The sequence below is a fragment of the Scophthalmus maximus genome, chromosome 3 (assembly GCF_022379125.1).
Source record: "Scophthalmus maximus strain ysfricsl-2021 chromosome 3, ASM2237912v1, whole genome shotgun sequence".
Classification (NCBI taxonomy): domain Eukaryota; kingdom Metazoa; phylum Chordata; class Actinopteri; order Pleuronectiformes; family Scophthalmidae; genus Scophthalmus; species Scophthalmus maximus.
Genome location: NC_061517.1, coordinates 5,895,741 through 5,916,601, shown reverse-complemented (window position 1 = coordinate 5,916,601; position 20,861 = coordinate 5,895,741). Strand labels below are relative to the sequence as shown.

The 20,861-nt window shown below is 41.1% G+C and overlaps 2 protein-coding genes across 5 annotated transcripts in view; one reads left to right on the top strand and one right to left on the bottom strand.

The window, feature by feature from the left end:
- The window catches only part of tcea2 (transcription elongation factor A (SII), 2), a 111,068-nt gene that overhangs the window by 61,530 nt on the left and 28,677 nt on the right, over window positions 1-20,861 (bottom strand). Inside the window, exons 3-5 of one of the 4 annotated variants that reach the window (XM_047331367.1) lie at window positions 19,421-19,611; window positions 15,911-17,626; window positions 2,353-2,445 (exon numbers count right to left, since the gene is read on the bottom strand). The gene's annotated coding sequence lies outside the window, so the exon portion shown is untranslated. Of the gene's footprint in view, window positions 1-2,352; window positions 2,446-15,910; window positions 19,612-20,861 lie in introns of all 4 variants that reach the window. The other 3 variants (XM_047331368.1, XM_035644632.2, XM_047331366.1) reach the window with 3 other exon arrangements.
- sox18 (SRY-box transcription factor 18) lies at window positions 4,779-13,664 on the top strand. Its single transcript, XM_035644623.2, has 2 exons — window positions 4,779-6,948; window positions 9,248-13,664. The coding sequence occupies exons 1-2, from the start codon at window positions 6,543-6,545 to the stop codon at window positions 10,648-10,650; spliced, it is 1,809 nt and encodes a 602-aa protein (XP_035500516.2). The 5' UTR covers window positions 4,779-6,542; the 3' UTR covers window positions 10,651-13,664.

The following is a 20,861-nucleotide window of genomic DNA, read 5'->3' as shown; positions in this document are numbered from 1 at the left end:
GACACTCAACTCTTTTTGACAGTGTGTATAACTTTGTCATACTTTAAGATGGAAAACTAAATTCAAATTCCCCAAAACAGCCATTACACTCATACTACAAAAGGTCCCTGGCCAGAATCAAACTGAGAATGATGTGGTTATACCGTCCACACCATCACGCTATCACGGTGCCAAGGTACAATACGAACACTTCTTTACATTCTGTAGAAAGGCAGCAGTGGTGTTAAACAAAAAAAAAGTATAATTGCCATGGACATTTATGTGTTTATATGTGTTTTGAACATTGACATTACAAATACCCATGATCTTTTTTAATGGTAAATATTAAAGAGAGCAGTCTGACTCATTTTATGCAAAAAAGGGGAATTTATATTTAAAAGGATAAATAACAAATCATAATGAAAACAGTGGCACTGAGGGTGAAAACATGACAACAATTCAGAAAACATATTTTTCTAAACCCGAAATGATTTTGTGATATGGTATGTTTTGACCCTCATGGCCAGCGTAGTATGGCACATGAATCCCTGTGAGTTCAAAAAGGACCTTAGTGAACCCAATACCTTCTATGTTTGGTCACAACTAAGTCACTAATCCAACAATCATAAAAAAACTGACTCAAATAATAATGATCATGACATCATAGGGTGAATTGGTCACTTTCCCATAATGCATCTCTCTTTTATCTCTCGACCCCTGCTACTACCTTCCTGTATGTGTGCATGGCCAGTTCTGAGAAAAAACATGTGAGTTTCCGGATTTCCTGAGACTTCCTGTCCTGAGTAATGAGAATAGTTTTGAAAATAAAGGATGAAAAAATATATCTGAAAAACTTCTGTCAAGGAGGCAGAGTGTGTGAGAGCACTAGCGTGAGAGACACTTAAAGATAGTGAGAGAAAATGACAGGGGCGATGAGAAAAAGAGAGACAAAAGGACGTAAGAGATGAGAGACAAAAACAAGTGTTCGACTGGAGAACAGAGGCGTTGTGTTCGGTGGGAAAGGTCATATATTGTCCTGCGGTGCTGCAGTGCATTAATTACAGGATAAGAAATGATAAGCTCTGCTGCTGTGCCATGAATAGACAGACGGAGATACAGACGGAGAGCTGACAGTGCAACCGGAAGCCCACTGTCTCTGGGTTACTTGCACACACTCATCAATATCAGTCAAGCAGATTTTCTTTTTTAACATCAAGATTCATTACTTATTCCCTGGGAAATCTGTGAAAATGCAATAAAAAAAATCTTGCAGTGTTGAAAGAAAGGAGGGGGGGGGGGGTTTGGGGGCAGATATATTCCTGGACCTTTGTCCGGATCTGTGCCAAAATGTAATGGGTTCTTTCTTCGGCCATGTCACATCCCACCACCAGGTTTCGTGGAAAGTACTTTTTGTGTAATCCTGCTGACCAACCAACCAGCCAACCAACAAACCATCCAACCAACCAGCCAGCCAGCCAGCCAGCCAACCAACAAACCAACAAACCAACCAGCCAACCAACCAACCAACCATCCAAAAAAAACAAACAACCAACCAACCAACCAGCCAATCAACCATCCATCCAACAAACCAACCAACCATCCAACCAACCAACCAACCAGCCAGCAAGCCAGCCAGCCAGCCAGCCAACCAACAAACCAACAAACCAACCAGCCAACCAACAAATCAACCAACCAACCAGCCAGCAAGCCAGCCAGCCAGCCAACCAACAAACCAACAAACCAACCAGCCAACCAACCAACAAATCAACCAACCAACCAACCAACCAAGCAGTCAACAACCCAACATGCTGTGACAGGTTACCATGTTCTCCTTCTTAGTTTCTGAAACTGAAGCACAAGTTATTGATTTTGCACTATTTTCATGAGAGTTAGAGCCTAAATGACCAGTAAATAACATTGTAAATATTATATATGTATAAATATAGTTGCAAATCCAACAGTTTCAATGCCAATAAATGCTTACAAATAAACACAAAGTGTATATCAGTATTTGTTACAACCTCTGAGAGTCTGAGCAACAGATGTTTTCTTTACTGTGTCTCCAAAGGGGGAAAAATAAAATAAGATGTTAATTATCATCCTTTACAGCAGCTTGGGAAAAAACTATCTCATTTTCACACATGGGCTGATATTTATGAAATTATTCAATCAGACGTTCAGACACTGCAGGGCCCTGAACCCAGACCAGCATGTAGAGGTTTGTACAAACCTCCAGTTCAAGGGAAATTTAGGGGTAAAAATGGGTAATTTTCTCAATCACACCCATGCATTTTTGCATCATAAAACATCACACATAAACACATAAGTGACCGTGGAGACATCCAACACAAGCAAAATTCCAAAAAAACAAACCCATTATCTCGTTGAGCAGCATCTTTTGAATTGTACAGTGGTTTTTCGAAGCAGTTTCATGGGATCATGAAACTTCTCTTGGAGCCTCAAGACCTGGCGACAAAAAAAAAAAAGCATAATTACTTAATTCAAATTGAACATAATGAGCTTTATTAACGCAGTGTCAGCAGGTTGCAACAGTCGAAACTGGGAAAAAAATGTCCAGAGTTCACAAAAATAAACTTCATGTAGTTTAACGTAACTTGGTGCATGTTGTAGGTCCTCTGCTGTCATCAACTCACCCAAAAGACAGACTGTGTATTTTATTTTCCAGTTTCTGCAACCAATAAAATGGCTCACATCTAATGGTGTGTCATTATGTTATTCTAATTTACCTGTTTTGCATAACTGCCACACATGTCTCGATTATTTTGAGTGGTGACTTGTGATACTTCTTGTTCCATCACCACTTTATTAGCCATGGCAATCGCAGACATTTATGGTTCCCAGAGGATGAATCCTACAGACATTGGTGATCCCCTGACCTTTTTCCTCTAGCGCCACCGCAAAGTGAAATTTGATAAACACATTCAGGTTCCCCTCGGGAGGAAGTGTAGGTGATTCTTTTGACTTTTGCGCATCATCAAACAAAACATTTAATGTATCCAGTATTTTTCTGCATGGCCTAAATAACTGCAGAACCAATCACATTCTCACCAGCCTCAGCTGTGCTTTGTGTTTTATGATCACATTTGCTAAACCAAGATAGTGACCATAGTAAACACATACCATTAGTTGAATAGGATGTCCAGATTTTTTGTTTTTGGTTACACAGATAACCCTACCTAACTCCAAAACCTGCATCAGTCATTGCTGGTTTAACTGAAAGTTAATTCAAACCAATCAGAATTTAGATTTTTTTTGTGTGGCCGTAGTAATGCATGCTTAAAAAATGTAAATATTCTAGACTTGGTGTTAAGGCCAATTTTTTAAGGTCAAAGGTCAAACTAATTACGTGCTTTATGCGTTTGTGTGTCGTGTGTTTTCTTCTGTGCAGCTTGTGTATAACAGTATGCAACTGTGTGTGTGTGTCAGCTGGTGACAGAGGTGGGGGATTCCCGCAGCGACCCGTGTTAACAGTGTGTGTGAGTGTGCATCCCATCCATCATCACACACACTTCCCTCCTTCAGCGCATTCGAAAATAGAACGGTGTGTGAACATGACCTCTCCCACACATAAACACACACACACACTCACACACACACACTGGTAAACACACCCATTACGATGCCATTGTGTCTTGGTTTCTTGTCCAGAATGAGGGTGTGTGTGTGTGTGTGTATTATCAGAAGTTGTAAGGAAAAACGTCCCTCTTGCCATGTCGTCCCTCCTTCGCTCTCTCTCTCTCTTTTCTTTCTCGCCACAAAGTCTGGAGTCACTGCCAAATTTCCTTTGTGGCAAAGGTGTGGTGCCACGATACTGTCTCTCTCACACACACACACACACTCGGACCTACACATACACATCGCAAACTCTGCGGCGTCCTGATTTAAGAACATAACAGGCGAGGTGAAGGTGAAGAACTCTCTCCTCTGGTGGATCCGTTACCTCCTCATTCTGGACACCCCTGATTGCATTAGCACCTTGTGCAAAAGCAAAAAATAAATGAATGAATAAAAAGCGGGCTGCTATTTTTGTCTGGCTCCAGGAATGGCGATGTTGATCAGCTTCTGGACAGAAGCATCTAAACAAGTGTCAGATGTGTTGCCATGACATTTCTATATAGATTCATGATCCACGGAGGATAAAACCTGATGGTCTGACTTTACATTAAAGGGGCAGTAAGCGATTTTGGAGAGAGCTTGTGTCTGTCTTTGTTGTTGCTGGTGTGATTTTACTGCTCTGGCCGGTCTTCTAACCAACACTTGCTCCTAAATCCAGGCTGTTAACTAAGGGTGACCAGACTTTCGCCATCAGGACCCTGAAACTCTGGAATTCCTTGCCTGTGGAGATAAGACGTGCCAGCACTTTACCCGTTTTTAAATCATTGCTTAAAACATATTTTTATAATTGTAAAGCCTTTTAATGCCTGGTTTTTAACTGACGTTGGTTGCTTTCATTATATTTTTTTTTTTTAACTTTTGTATAAAAAATATGTTACTATGTATTTTGTATTGTTACTATTATAAGTAGCAGTAGTAGAAGTCACTTTTTCCGACGTTGGAAATCTGGTCACACGTAAGATGAACACAGAATATTAAATGAGAGTTTAGTGTGGGGCAGCTTCTCCGCAGCTGAAATGAACTGACACAGGGGAGTGAATAATGTTTCATATTTCTCATATGTGTATTGAAGAAAAGCCATCAGAAATAATGTTTAGGGTTTTTTTTACAAAAAAACAACACAAATATTGATGAGAATAATTTATCGACGCCATTTTTAAAAAATCATTTTACAACAGTCAAACAAATAGAATTTTTATAAATTAGTCCAAGCATTGTGAAAGTCATTAGGATTTCTCTCTTAACAAAACGAGACGATATAATATGTGATTAGCATTTGGATTCATATCAGGCCAAAAGGTAGCTGCAAGTATGTGGTTGAGACTCAATATAAACAATGACATAAAGATGCAACACACACACACGCACACACACACACACACACTGGGAGCCTGGGACTATGGTAGTAAGTGGGAGTAGTTCCTGGTTAGTTGAGCAGGAGGCTCTGAGACGCCACAGCAGTCTCCCCTGGAGCTGGGCGTGGGGCGGAAAGTGTGTGTGTGTGTGTGCGTGTGTGCGTGTGTGCGTGTGTGCAGGGGGTAATTATTTTGTGGCGGAGGAAGGGGTTGGAGGGGGGCGGTGCATGTCCTTGGCAGACAGACAAACACCAAACACATACAGTATAATATTCATCTTAAAGCAACAGTTTTTCCTTCCACTTGAGTAACTGTGTGCAGAACTCAGCATTCACATCTGTATTATTTGCTGAGATGTTTAAATTTCAGTTGAGTGATTTTCTTTATGAGCAACTAGTTGTGGTCGCTACATCAATCAAATCTGGACCTTACTTTTGGGGGTACGATATGCCCACCCACCCTCTCTCTAATGCCCAATGACTTGTTGTTAAATTCACCCACTAATTGCTCTGGTTGGAGCCGTGGTCGACTGTGTTACCGCCGTCCTGCCCTCGAATACACACACACACACACACACACACACATAGAAACATACAATATGCATGCATTTTCATGTTTTGTCTCTTATTTGTGGGCAAAATTAGATATTTGTTATCTGTCATTTCAACATGAATGTGTTTGAGAACGCATCTCTGCATTTATGAGAGAGTGAGTGTGTTTGTGCTTCTGTTTGCATGCATGTGTTTCTTGACTGTGTGTGTGTGTGTGTGTGTGTCTGTGTCTGTGTGTGTGTGTGTGTGTGTGTGTGTGAGAAGCTCCACTCTCAGTTGGGCAGAAACAATGGAACCTCTCTGATTACATCTCCCTGTTCAGGCGAACAGGGTGTGTGTGTGTGTGTGTGTGTGTGTGTGTGCATGCAAAGCTTCAGGGGGGAGGAAAGGGTGGCGGTCGCATAAGAGGAACGAGGGAGAGGCGACATTTGGACCCCCCCACTCCTCTGCCCTGTCTCCCACACACACTCGTTCCTTCCCCTCGCGTCCACCTGGCGTCTCATTGGTTAAATCCCCTACTACATATTTATCTGATTGGTCAGGGCGGGGTATATATACATAGCGTGGGCCGGTTAAATCTGGCCACAAGTTTCAAAACTTTCAGACAAGGCAGACAGACAGAGACAGTGAGTCGGACGGCCCGAGTGACGGAGGGGAATCAAGCTTTGGACAAACCACTTCACCGCACACTCCAAACAAGAACTGTTGTCTTTTGAGGAGAAGAAAAAAAAAGAGTGGAGAAAAGAAAGGGGCAGAGTCATTGTGGATCATTTTCAGGGGGAATATCCTGCACCACAACTTGTTTGTCTTCTCTTTCTTTCTCTCTCTCCTCTGAGATCTCGATGCTTTGGTTTGGGATTTTTGCTCCAAATCCATCAGATCCATCTCTTGATCTTTCCCTTTGTTGTCTGAAAAACTTTGAGTTACAATTTTTTTCCAGAACTTTGCAACCCACCAAACTGGGACAGACGTTTGCAGAATTTCACTTGGACTAAAATTTGAATCAAAGCCCGATTCTGGAATGAATTTAACTGAGCCCAGATTGTCAAGAGAGACTCTCCTGCTTCCGACACGGGTGTCTCTCGGGGGCCCCTGGACCTCCAGAACCCCGAGTCCAACTTCTGATTCTGAAATGGGTTTTGAGCGGAACCTCTCCGAGGACTGCAGTTCCCTCGATGGCCCCGTACCCGGGAGCATGAGGAGAACAGAGCCGAGGATTTCTCTGACTCCCAGTTCAGGTGGACAGAGCCCGGACCTGACCCAGCCAGGAGGGGTGTCGGTAGGCACAGCTGACGGGAAGGCCGCGGGGGGCGAGCAGCGGATCCGCAGACCCATGAATGCCTTCATGGTGTGGGCCAAAGATGAGAGGAAGAGACTGGCCGTGCAGAACCCTGACCTGCACAACGCTGTGCTCAGCAAGATGCTCGGTAAGACGAGAACGAAAGCTTCGGCCTCATCAGTGCAGAAGCCCCTTAGAAACTGAACAGCTTTTTTTGAGTATTAACCAGTGAGTTAAGTTAGCTTTGCTGCTTTTTAAAAGTTTACAAGTAGAGATAATTCTGGGATTTACCAGAGCTTGTTGAATTAATTTGAATCAAAAAAGTGTGAAATCTACCACAGCATGGTCTTTTTATACAAATCCTGAAATAGTACTTGCTCTATGGGTAAAGATCGTCTCGGTCTTGAGGTGATTTGGGGTAAAGGAGCCTGGACTCCTTAAATTGTCTGAACAAACGAATCAAAGAAACCTTGTAGTTAAACATTTCATACCCACTAAATATCTGAGCAGTTTTTCTTGGATCAGTGTGACTAATCCCACATCATTCATAGTTTTAAAAGATTAAATAATACTAATATGAAACATGAAACACCATAATGTTCTAGTCTTCTTTAAAAGGTCTCTTCCAAACTCCATTTGTGTGACTACACAACCTGCATATTATTACATATTTCTTTTGTATTTCTTTTTTTTGTAACCCCTAATAAACATTTAGTTTCTAATTATTTTCCCTTTTATAGACTTAGAGTTGGTGTATTTTATTGTATATATTATTCTTTATTATGAGTGAGTTACAGTGGACGTGTTCTTAAACAAATTCGCTGATTTATTGTTGAATCTGTGAACATATCCAGATCACCAACATACTAAGATGCCAGGTTTGAGGGGTCTTAAGTGTTAACGACATCACTGTAAACCGCTGGAGCATTGAACTGACATCTGTGATAAATGATGATTGGATGAAGAACAACCACACAATTTCACATTAACGATCTAAAACAACTTGCAGAGAGATAAAAGTAATTTTTCACGTCTAGATGTCCACATCAAAATGATCAGAGCACCAAATAGTCACTTGAAAGGCTTCAAGTTTTGATCAGCGTAGAAAAAAAATCCAAGATGTCACTAGAAACTTCTCCAACCATCCCTTCCGTGTAAATCACTTCGATGCTGTCCATCACTGTGATCATTATTTTTTCAAACTCCACAGTTTTGTCAAAATATGGAGTCCACTGTAACCGACATGAATCCAAGCAGACCACAACCGCTGTTCTCCTCCAGTGAGGAAACTAAGACGTTTTTATGACCATCTTTAAACTATGCAGGGGGCGAGTGTTTTTATAAAAGACTTTGGTAAGAGCAGCCTGTAGCATGAGGTCAGTGCTCACACTGAATTGTTCATATTGTTCGAATTCAGTGTTACATGATTGAATATGAAGCACCAAATACCAGCTGGTATTTAATAGATATGCAGTCCTAAATTCATTGTAAAAATGGACTTAACATTTTCATATTCATGTTAGAAAAGCAGGACAAATTTATGAAATTGCTTCACCCAGTCATAAAATGTATCATATTTACGCTGAGAATTTCTCAGTGCTATGACAGTCTGCTGCTTGAGCTCATCTGCAGCTTGACATTTTCAGCACCACTCCATAACACTAACCATAAAGTTTCTGGCAGGAAGCGTGGTTCTCAAATCTCAAGGCTGCTGGCGCCCACAACCGTAACGGACCGGCAATATAAGCACTTAATGCAGTGGCTGTGACGTTAAGTACGACCACAAAATCAAGCTTTGTGGCACGTCTTATAGGTGTAATTATCAACAGTGTTTATTTAAGTGGTTTGAACACGCAGACGTGTACAGTACAGACATGTTTCCTTATGGTCTCTGTTTTAGGGATCACAGAACCAGGATCCCCTCATAAATCAGCATTTGTCCCAGATCTTGATGTAACTGTCACAAGAAAAACCGAAATTATTATTCTAGCTTTGACTGTGATTCTGCTTGAGCTGAATCATTTAGTCAAATTATGAATTTGTTGATTGACAGAAATTTTGGGTTGTCAGATACTTTTATTTTTAAGAAATAATGTTGGTAATTAACTGGTTCCATTTTCAAGGCTTTTTGATCTTCTATGACTGTGAATACATTATGGTTTTAAACAGTTTGTTGGACATAGGTAGCTTGAATATCAGTGTTGTTCTTGAAAAAAATATTTTCACCATTTTATCCCCTTTATTAGGACAAACAATTCTTGATTAATGGAGAATAATGATCAGATTAATCATGTCTGGTGAAGATGATGTTGATAAAGACCTTGATAGTGAGACTGATCAGTGGGATTAATAGAAGTGCTGTTCTTGTGTGACTTCTTTCTTCGGTCAAGTCCCTATGATAATGATATTTATTATTTTGCAATTTTTGTCTTCATTCTACCTTTCAGGTCAGTCATGGAAGTCCCTGAGTGCCCCCGACAAGCGACCATTTGTGGAGGAAGCCGAACGACTCCGTGTCCAGCACCTCCAGGATCACCCAAACTACAAGTACAGACCTCGCAGAAAAAAGACCACCAAAAAACTCAAGCGGGTTGAACCAGGGATTCTGCTTCACAGTCTGGCCCAAGGTGGTGGCGCATGCCTCGGATTAGGACCTGGCATCGGCCCCTTGGGCGTAGAAAGTGTCTCTGGAGGTTATGGACATCCAGGTGCCCACCCTCCCCACCACCACCACTCTCACCACCTGTTGCCCTCTCTGGGGCACTTCAGAGACCTCCAGGCTCCAGGACACGCAGAGCTGGAAAGCTATGGCCTGCCCACTCCAGAAATGTCCCCTCTGGATGTGCTGGAAGATGGAGCTGGGGAATCTGTGTTTTTCCCCCAACATGTGCAAGAGGAGGGGGGAATGGGAGGCTGGAGTGGGTACCACCACCACCTTCACCATCATAACCAACATTACAGCCCTCACTACAACAACCACAGTCACCACAACTCCATACATGGTGCAGCATCACATGGTCAGGGCACAGGAATGAGTGCTGGTGCCACTTTAAGCACCAGTATGAATTCCAGTTTGAGTCCAGGTAGAAGTTCTAGAATTGACTCTAGAATGAGCTCTGCTGAGTCAAATATGACCTCGAGTATGACCTCTGTCACTTCAGCTTTGGTGAATTCAGTCAACTCCAGGTTAAATCCTACTCATGCCTCCAGTCACCACATCGCCTTAAGGAGTCCTGTAAAGTGCCCGACAAGTCTATCGCCCTCCCCCTCCCCTGCGTCCTACCCACAGCCCTCTATCAGCCTCTCTGAGCAAGTAAAATATCACCAAACAACCCTGAGCACTGCTCCCGTTGGCTACTTTAGTCAAATGTATGGGAATGGCGTCCAGAATGCCACCCATTTCACAACTTCTAACCTGGGGCAGCTTTCCCCTCCTCCTGAAACTTCTCCCTCCTCCTGCTCATCCACTATCCTGTCATCAACTTTTCTTCACCCAGTGCACTTAGACCCTTCAAACCCAGAGTCCGCCAGCCATCTGGGGTCTTCCTCTGCTGAGTTTTGGTCTGAGGTGGACAGGCATGAATTCGACCAGTATGTGAATATTGGAAGGAATCGAGAGGAGGCCTTCGGACTTGGTGTTGGCTGTGGGGGAGGGTCAAAAGTCCTGGGTGGGCGCGGTGGTAATAGCCTAGGTAGCAACATTAATAATAGTGTTAGCAGTATCATTAACAGGGATGTCAGTAGCATTTTGAGTGGCGCAAGTGGGTGTGACGAAGGGAACAGCACTCTTATATCTGCTCTTTCTGATGCCAGCAGTGCTGTGTATTACAGTACCTGTATCACTGGATAAATATTACATTATCTCATACCTCCTTCAATACTACAGTTTGGTTTTGTTCATCTGAGCCACAGTTATATTATAGAGAGGAAGTATATGTCAGCAAGAGTTTTTTGTCCTACTTTAAATCAAGCAATTGTAAAGTTTTTCTCTGAAATTACTTTCAGAGAAAAACTTTACAATTGCTTGATGTTCAAAATAGAATTGTAAATTAATTAATGGTTTAGTTATACAAACACTTGGAGCTCGAGCTTTGTAGAGCTTACAACTGGAAAACACATTACTAGCAAAGAAAACACTTGTAATTAAGTTGTTAGCATAGTAAACTTATGGACTAAACACATGATTGTTTAGTTCGTGGCACCTTTGAATGGAGAAATTTTAGCAGCAGTTTTTTTTGTTTTGCAGAGCAACTTCAAAATTGAATACCGTCAGTGACTAAGGCTCGATTGAAATGAACCGTAGGGGGGAAAAGCATGCTGATAATGCATTGTTGGCTTTGACGTTGTAATCTTTTAACTTTAGGGCACTGGGATGTTCCCCTGACGGCCAGTTGAACAGAGAGCAGCTGGTGAGCTTCTGTACATTAGGCGTTTTTCTTGTGGCTTATTGAGGGAGCTAGGTCTCCGTGTTAGCACGTGTGATGCTAATAAATCTTTTTTTTTTTTTTTCAAATCAATAGCTGGTTGCATTTCAGTGACCTGTTAATTGTTCTGGTTGCTGCATAATATCAACAAGTGCTTGTCTTAGTTGAAGTGCCTTTGGGCAGGTCACAAAGTTTCAACATGGTCCAGGGGTCCATTTGTCTTCACTCAGCACTTGCTATGATAAAAAAATGCTAGATGCAAAATGGAAACTTTGATTGCACTGTGCATATTATGGCCACCAGAAAAATCCCCAACTGTGATGAACTTGAATGTCAAGATCATCTCACGTAATTTTTGAAATTTCCACTCAGGAGCGGACTAATATTCATCTCCACTGAACTTCATGCAGTTGATCTGAATACATCTCAACTTAATGGGAACAATAAAGCACAATGAAGGACACGCTCTGGAGATGGACGGAGAGAAAAAGACTTGGCGGGAGAGACTTGATCCAGCCTCCGTGTATATAGTTGTCAGGAAAACCTTGGCCACGGACCCAGACCAGACCACTGATGACTCCCACAAACTATCAGAATGCTTTACAAGCCTGGTCGGGTTGTTTCTGACCATGATGAATGCCGTTCTCTCTCTATCTCAGTCCATGAGAGGGCCTCATTTTGAAGCCCATGCCAAAATCTTTAGGTTTTAAGTTGCTTTGCTCCATGGCCAACATGATATGTTGAAATTCATTCTTTTTAACCATTAAGCCACTCTGGTATAACAACATTTTTAAACAGAATATTCCCAGATATGGGTTAGCAGTTTGACCACTCGCACTACAAATTCAAATTCCACCCGTAATTTCATTTAAAAGTGTAAGGATAATGGTTCAGGTGCTGGAGACTTTGGTTCGATGTAGCTGTTTGCTGTATATATATATATATATGTATGCAGATGCTATGTCTCCAGGACAGTATGCGAGGGAGAAACTGAGACTATGAAATGTTCTCTTTGCACTGGGTTTAATGTCTTAGCTGTATAGAAGGAACACTACTTATCAAATCTAAAGTCCATAATTTTAAATATGTTTTGTACAGAAAGAACTGTGTTGTGTTAATGTTGTCTGATAGATTGTTATTTATCTTAAAGGAATAGTTCAACATGTTTGTTTGTATTGTTGCTGAGAGTGAGGAGCTGAGAAGATCAGTACCACTCTCATGTCTGTAAGTTGATCACTTCATTTATCATCACTGCTCCTGGTTTTGTTTGCCAAGACATTTTTATACTGCATACCTCCACTTAAAAAACATAAATTGTCACTTGTTAGATAACAGCGATATAAGGTGTTAACTTGCAAACTTTTGCTGATATACTCACCATCAGCAATAATGTCAATAAGCATATTTAACAAAATGTCAAACTATTCCTTTAAAGATGATTCAAATGTAAAGGCATTGGAGCAGTGTGTTTCCACTGATCTCATTTTTTTGTGGGTGTATGTATTATAGTGTAAACTTGCCTTAAAAATAGCTATAATTGTCATGATCTCTTTCAGATCTCTATGGGTCTTTAAACTATGCCCTACCAGTGACACCAGCAGACAAGAAACCCTCCCACACAAGTGTTTTTTTTTACCTTAATTGCTGGAAGTTAAAATTAGAATTTGTGGTTTGTGCTGAGAAAATGAAAAATCAACAGTTTTAACCACTGTAGAGGTCTCTCTGTATGTGTTTATGTAGCATCTATCCTGTAATAGTTTTGTATACAGTCAGGGCAACAAAAAAAAGTCTCTCTTCAAGGATTTATCCTCCATCTGTTCTGCATTAGTTGTACAGACAATACTTTTTTTGTACATGAAACAGTAGAACAAAATCAAGTATCCTGTACAGTGAAACCAGTTATATTTACCACACCGTTCCTTGTGGCTGCCATCGGTTGAAAACAGAGGAACATTAGATTTTTCCAAACATTTCCTCTGGAGGATGGAGCCACAGGGTAGCAGCAGTTCAAGCTTAAAGCATTAAAAAATATTTCTACATCTGCATTTGACATTCTTTTCTGTTGACACCAAACAGTCTTGTTTCCATTTTAATTGACTGTGACACACAAAGAAGATCAGAGACAGGCGTTTTTGAAGCCGTGCAATAACTCTGGGCTTTTGGTAATAATTATCTGTAGGGGAAAAAAAGAAACACCCAAGATTTTGGGATTAAAACAAAGGACATTTTCTCAGCAGTCATATAACGACAAATTAAAACCAGGAGTTTCCCAGAAGTGTCACTGTGATTCTTCTAAATATGTCTGACAGGGATCATTTTTATATTTTCTAAGTGTAGAAAATTGTTTTGTTTTTGTTTATATTTGAAAAATGTGGGTTGGCTGTAAATGGATCTGTTCTGTTTGATAAAATGATTTCACAAAATAAACACTTCTAAGGTTGCACTTTGTAATGTGTCTCTCCGGAGGAACAAGTAGTGCCCCCTTTTTTTTCTTCAAGGTTTTTGACCCAAGAGGAATTTTGTGCTCATTCAGTCCCCATAGCTTACAGCCCTGTCTGGTGATCAGATCACAAGTGGATGGGTCACTCAGGACATGGATGGGTCACTTTACAGGATGCTAATACCAGGTATTAACATCTATACACCCTCTGTGTGACAACCTTGAATTTATTGTTTGTTAATGAATAATGGACTTGACTTTTACGAGACATGTTTAGGGTCTGCCCTAAAGAAGAAAATGGTTGTGCAGTTTATCAAACAGAGCTTTATTTTGAAAAATTTAAGTTTCATAGAAACCCAATTAAGATGTCTTTTGGCTTGTCCTTTATTATATAGTAAGTCAACTTACAACAACTTGTACAGCTGCGCCCATTTCATAGGTTCCTTGACTACTTTTTTCTTCTTGCTATTTTCCATGTATGATAGATGGATAACTGTACTGGAAGATGATGTCCAAGGTCATAATTCCGGCTACAAAGCTCTGAATCTGAGTTGCGGGTGGCATTTAAGAGCCTGTAACCAGAACCATGTTAGAATCAAACCAATTGAGAGACAGAAGGACTGAATAACTTTTTGTAGAAATGTAATTGCAGTGTATTCAGTTGCATTTTCCAACGTCCACTGTGAACACTGTGGATCTCCGTCCTCATGTCTCCTGTTCTTTGGAAGGAAATGAGGAAGACGTGAAAAGGGAGGGCTGGGAAATACAGGGGAATAGAAGAAAACAGGGGGGAGACAGAGAGACAATCGTCTCAGTGTTTGCGCGGCTGTGCAATTCTCCTTGTTCTGCTCTGGTTCTGTCCTCGCTAGGTTCAGATGCGATGCTAAACGAGTTTGGCTTGGCGGGACAGTTTTCCCCTGAACAAACCGCTGACGGACTCAAAAGAAAACATTTGGAACAAGGAAAAACTGTTCTCTCCGTCTCTCTCCTCTGACAGCCTGTTTTCTTTTTTGCAGTTGTCAGTCTTTTTTTCTAATTCCCTCTCAGCCCCCCACTCACTGTAATGTTCTCTTCTATTTCTTCTGATTTTCTTCTTTCCCATAAGTCCTATGACACCCCACTCTTGTTTTGTTCTCTGTAATTTTCAAAACTTCATCTCTTTCTGCCACCTTTCTATTTCCTTTTCTCCCCACCATCCAGTTGTTGGGGGGAATCGAGTGAAGGATGGACAAACTCTGAAATAATGAACTTCAAGCCTTTGTGCTCATTTTAATTACTCCTTTCTAATAGGGCTGACAGGAAAGCTTTGACGCTCCGGCTGTTGCCATGGTAATCAATGTCCAAATCAGCTTTCAAACGCTTTGAGGTTTTCTTTCTTTAATTATTATTAACATATATGCATCACCTACCATAGCAAGACCAGAGAAAGCTATTGCAATTCAAAATAATGAATACTGCGGTGAAGTTTCAATGGACCGAAATTTTGTGCGACCAAACTTTCACATGTGAAAACGTCCTAAATCTTATTGATAGTATTGTGTCACGTGACACAGTTATGTTAAAGATCCCCTCTTTAGCGAGTTTCTTATCCTTTTTACTTGCCACCCTCTATTACTTTCTTTCATCAGATCCTCTTCCATCCAATCACTCCTTTTTCTATCCTTGTATCCTTTCTCAGATTTTTTCCACATCCCAGCTGTTTTTCCCACTTTCAGCCAAACTTTACTCTGGTTTTCCAACAAATACACGTGTATCTTTTCACGTTAATTCATTTCATCCTGATCTTCAGCTATTAAATGTCTTTCACCCCATTTACCCTCTTTTCACCTCAGCCTCCCTCCTGTCGCCGTCTCGCCCCAAATTTCTGTCTGAGATGCACTTTTTAATAACATTTCCATAAGATTTGATTATTTTTTGGTTGCAGAGCAGAACATTTTACACGTCTTAGCTGGGCAGTAAACCAAGCTGGGGAGTGTGTGTGGTATGGAGAGAGTGTTTTCCTACACTGGGTCAAGTTCTCAGTGTGTGTTACTGAAAGATATTTTAACAGTGAGGATGTGTGTGTGTGTGTGTGTTACTGAGGTAACTGACAGGAATGTGAGCAGCAAGGAGGAAACTCCTGTGGAAGTTTGGGATGTTCAGAAAGGGTGTGTGTGCCTCTGTATGTGTATGTGCATGTGTGCGTGTGTGCGTGTGTGTTTGAGAAGAGAGAGGAAGAGGTGTATATTTTTGTGGGAACACCTCACCCTCTGCTTGTTACCCTGACTGGAAAAGATAACACAGCCTGGATTCCCCTTCTCCCAGCTGGAAATGAACACACGTGAGCCTCCAGGGTGAAAAAAAACACACACACACACACACACTGTAAGTGAGTCAGTGTGTAGCCACATTTTTGAGATCAGAAAAATTTAATGTGAACTTTGACTTTTTAGTTTGGTCCATGTTCTATTTCCATAACATAGAGGAGACAGGGTTTAAGATCTATACTGCAGCCAGTCACCAGGGGGCGATCAAGAGGATTTGGCCTCACTTTTGGTAGCCGACATGTCGTCCATCTTTATGTAGTCTAAGGTTTGAGCCTTAACCATAACGAACATCCGCAGTCCTAAAGATTACGGCACAACGACTCTGTTTGGTAAATATTACGCCCATTAGTGTAGGAAATGAGTTAAAATGCTGTCTGAGGTGGGAAACATCTGGAAATGCAAACGCTAACAATGCTGAAAAAATGCGATCCCTCTGGAAAATTGCTTTTTATTGAACCTGCACTGTCCGAGATGTGGAGACAATAAACTTAGGTCATCTGTACAACAGTTTATTACAAGCCAAAGTAATGTTTTAATTGTAAGTTGACCTCTAGTGGCCGCAGTGATTATGACGGGCGCATCAAAGTCTTCACCAGAAAGTCGATAAAACATAGAAGTTTGAGCTGGGAGACGTGTTTGTTCCCAACATGGAACCGATAGTCAGCGTTGTTTCTTTTATCCGTGACCGCTCCACAACCGCCTGTTTATTTTTGTAACCATGACGACAAAGGTCCTGTAAACTTAAGAAAGCACTTATTTTAACCCAAACCACCATCAAAACCTAACCAAGCACTTTTTTTTTGCCTAAACCTTACCAAACTGTGAGCAACCCACAACTTTAACCATGTGCTGCCATGACGGCGAATGTCTGGTATCCCTGCAGCTGGCACACTCCTATGGATAGCATTATTGTTACCATGACGATGAAGGCCCCTGGTACGCTCCAATGGGTTGAGGTAGGGAAAAGTGAGATATGGTAGTTTAGGTTAGAGGATTTAAAAAAAACTATTTTTCACTTACCTACAGGATCAAACTAAATAAAGGGGGGGAAGAAGACAGGGAAGAGGAAAAAGGTGAAGACGGAAGAAGCAGGAAAGGAAACAAATGTGTGAATAAGGACGAGACAGACACAAAGGAAGAAGGTGAGCTCAATGTTGTGAAAATAAAATCATATTAGTATCTACAGTGACATTTGCCCAAGATCGTTAATCTGCCTGTGTTGGTCTCTCTGCGAGTGTATGATATGTGATTTCTTCATTATGCTGCTCACAGCATTAATGTAATGTAATAACGAACATTTATTGGAAGGATAACCCCCTAAGGTTGAAACCATCTCGTTTCCAAGGGGGTCCTACACACAAAACACCAGCGTAGCACGAAACATGTTCATACAGAAACCCAAACATACGTACGGTTAATGTATTTACATGTACATATATTCAAATACATGCATCAATATGTACATGTATGCTTAGAAGCAGGAGCAGGTTGTTGTTGTTGTGAGATGCCTTAAAGACATGAAAAGAGGTGATGGATGTTGGGGGCAGGCTGCTCCAGTTGGACGGGGCTTTACATTCTGAATGAATGTCCCCCCATTTCCTTGGGGATTCTGGGAACACAGAAGGACCCTCCATGTGTCTTAGGTTATATGATGATCTGTATGGAATTAGAAGTTGTTTTAAGTAGGAGGGACAGTTCAGGAAAATGCATTTGAAAGTAAATAGCAACCGATGAGAGTATCTTCTAGATTTAGGTGACAGCCAGTCACACCTGAGAACAAACCTACAGAGCCCATTGAAAGCTACATTAATTAGCCGAAAGTTTGTTACCGAGGTGTTCTGATAGACAACGTCTCGTAATGTAAAGTAATATAATGTAATATATGGTGGGAGACAGAGATGCGTCCAGAGAGAAATGCAGGGAGAGGCAGAGAGAGAGAGGAATTTAAAGTGTTTAAGAGAAAGGAGTCTGATTAAGAGAGAGAGAGACTATTCAAGACAGTTGGAGAGGGAGAGAGAGAGAGAGTGAGTGAGGGATTTTCCCATCTCTTTCTGTCTCGGTGGTGTTTTATTGGCCACATGTGGTTAGGATGTCAGATCAGTCACCGCAGCTACACACTGACTCACTAACAGAATGTGTGTGTGTGTGTGTGTGTGTGTGTGTGTGTGTGTGTCGCTGCGGTCGTCCATGTGTGTGTGATTTCACAGACTCTGATGTGAGATGACAGCTGGTTTACACGGTAAATATGTTTGCTTTTTAGTTTGTGCAACTTGCAACATCGTTGTGTATACTCCGCGTGAAGTGTTGTGTTCATGTTGTGTGTGTGTTTGTGTTTGCCCAGTATTAGCAGTATTGTGTGTACTTTTGTGTTTCATCATACTGTAAATGTGTGTGTGTGTGTGTGATCACAGCCAAGTCTCACAGTCTTCCCTGTGTTTTATGTAAATATAATGTGACTTTTATCTGTCAGTCTCTTTTGTATATTTTCTTTTTTCCATTTAAGCCTATTGACACTTATTGGTCTAAAAACAATATAAATTTTGTCCATCAGCAGCTGTTTATGGTTGTGCCTTGTCAGAATGATGTGTGTATTTTAATGAAGGTTCTTGTATGAAGATCACAGTTTGCACATCTGCCTCCAGTTCAGTTCCAAGCGAATAAACCCTAGCAGCTCCAAACCCTAAAATGCGAACTGGAATCACATGGTTATCTTCAATTAATATATAACAGAGCATAATTGGATTGATGCACAGCCACGAGTGATCCATCCTCTGAGTTTGGCTCCATTATGGAGGAATCATGTGTGAGTTAACTAATTTAAAATGTTCATAGCGGTGGTGGCCTCTTCAGCCTCACTTTTCACGAACACAACCCAACAGGAAAATGCTTCCACATGTTGTTACAGCAGCAATGTAGTTCACATTTGTTCCTGTGACATTCGCTCCCCCATTGCAGAAGAGCCCCCCAAACTTCGTTACAGTTAATCGATTAATCAATTAGTAATCGAATACTAAATCAATCGCCAACTATTTTGATAATGGATTAATCGGGTTCAAGAAAAAGAAGGGAAAAAAAGGGTCAATATTCTCCGATTTCATTTTCTTAAACGTGAATATTTTCTGGTTTCTTTGCTACTCTGTGACAGTAAACTAAAGATCTCTAGTGTGTGGACAAAACAAAAATATCATCTTGGCGTTTTAGATACACAATCGGAATTTTTTTCACCATTTTATGGACAAAACAAGTAATTGATTAATCGAGAAAAAAAAATCCACAGATTAATCAATTATGAAATTAATCGGTAGTTGCAGCCGTAGGTGTGTAAGTAATTTTCAGTTAACTAAACTAACAAGAATATGCAAATTCAACAAAAAGGACTGGCAGGATCAAGGACCAGACCAACAAAACTAATGCTAAATTAATATGACAAAAAAAACACAACAATCTCACTTTCAAGTGTGAAAACGCCCTCAAGCGCTGTACTGCTCCGTTTGGACGAGATGATGTCATTGGAGGGGGGGGGGGGTTCTCTCCTCTGGCTCGCTGCTGCAGGATGTCAGGCTCTCTCTTCCATACCCCCACGGCTTCCTGTTTCCTGTCTCTGCAGGAAGTAGCTCAGTGTTCACCTCCTGTCGGAGGGCCTGATGGTGACAGGAATGGAGAGAGGTTTTCGCCGTGTTAACAGCTTGTAAAAATATTAGCGAGACTGTATGAGGCCACAGGGGGGGAAAGGACTTTATCCTTCTACATACAAACAGTTTTTGGAGACAGTGAAAACAAAAGCAGTTTCTAAGGTTAAAATAAGACAATAAAGAAAACTTTGGGGAAAACAAGGGCATAGCATGAAAGGAAAAATAAAGAGTGAGGTCAAGGACAATAACTCAAAGATCATTCCTGCCTCTGTTTTGGATCCAGTGTGGGATCCAAATTCCTCTCGTTTGGGAGGAAGCTGAGTTGAGTTTTTCTCGAACGTAACCTGGTAACAGTTGCTCAATTTCCACCACCCACAGGAAAAGAGAAAATGACCTCTGACCCGGAGTAAAGCTCTCTTTACTTTTAATAGACACCAGGGCCTGGCACACATCTGAGCACAAACATATCATGTATTGTTTTATTCTTTTTTGTTTCCTTTTCTCGCTTCTGTCACTGATCTTTTTCTGTCTGCATTTCACCTTCCTGCTCTCTCTTCCTTCTCTCCTCCCTCTGTGTTCCATCTCTCTTCTTCTTCCTGTCTTCTTCCTCTTCCATAACACGGGGTTTCACAGTAAGCGGTCTGAACACTTTTGCCAATGAGAGTTTTTGATTTATAACAAATGTCTGGAAATTTTCTGAAAACATTTGTCACTGCGTTTTTGAATGTTGAATAATGGAAAAAGAAAACGTCTATATTATCCATTCAAACTTAAATGTACAACACAATTATGTGTTCAAAAAGGTGAGTAAACTTTCTCAAACTTTCATAATTTGTCTGTAGAGTAGAAAACTGTTTTTGTGGCCTGCAGACAAAAACAGGTGCTCAGAAACTCCAGAGTAGTGTGGACTGCCGGCGTAAAATTAGTCGCAGTAAAGCGTTTTAAAACATAAATGTAGTTAAGTCAGGACCGCGATAGTTAAAATTAATTAATTTCAATAATCACAACTAGTTATATTTGGTGGTATGGCTCTGTTCTGGGACCTCCCTGCCCTTTTACGTGCATACATGGAAAGCCTGAGGTAGGGAGATGTGCTCTCCCTACCCTTTAATGAGCCCTAATGGAATGTGAGGCAGGGAGAGCGGTCTCTGATCGGCCTGCAGTGAAAGGTGATGTGTGATTTGTTTGCTTACTGTGGATTTTTGCCATTTGAAGGCGTCTGTACGTTTGGTTGATTGCTTTTAAATAGGGAGAGATAT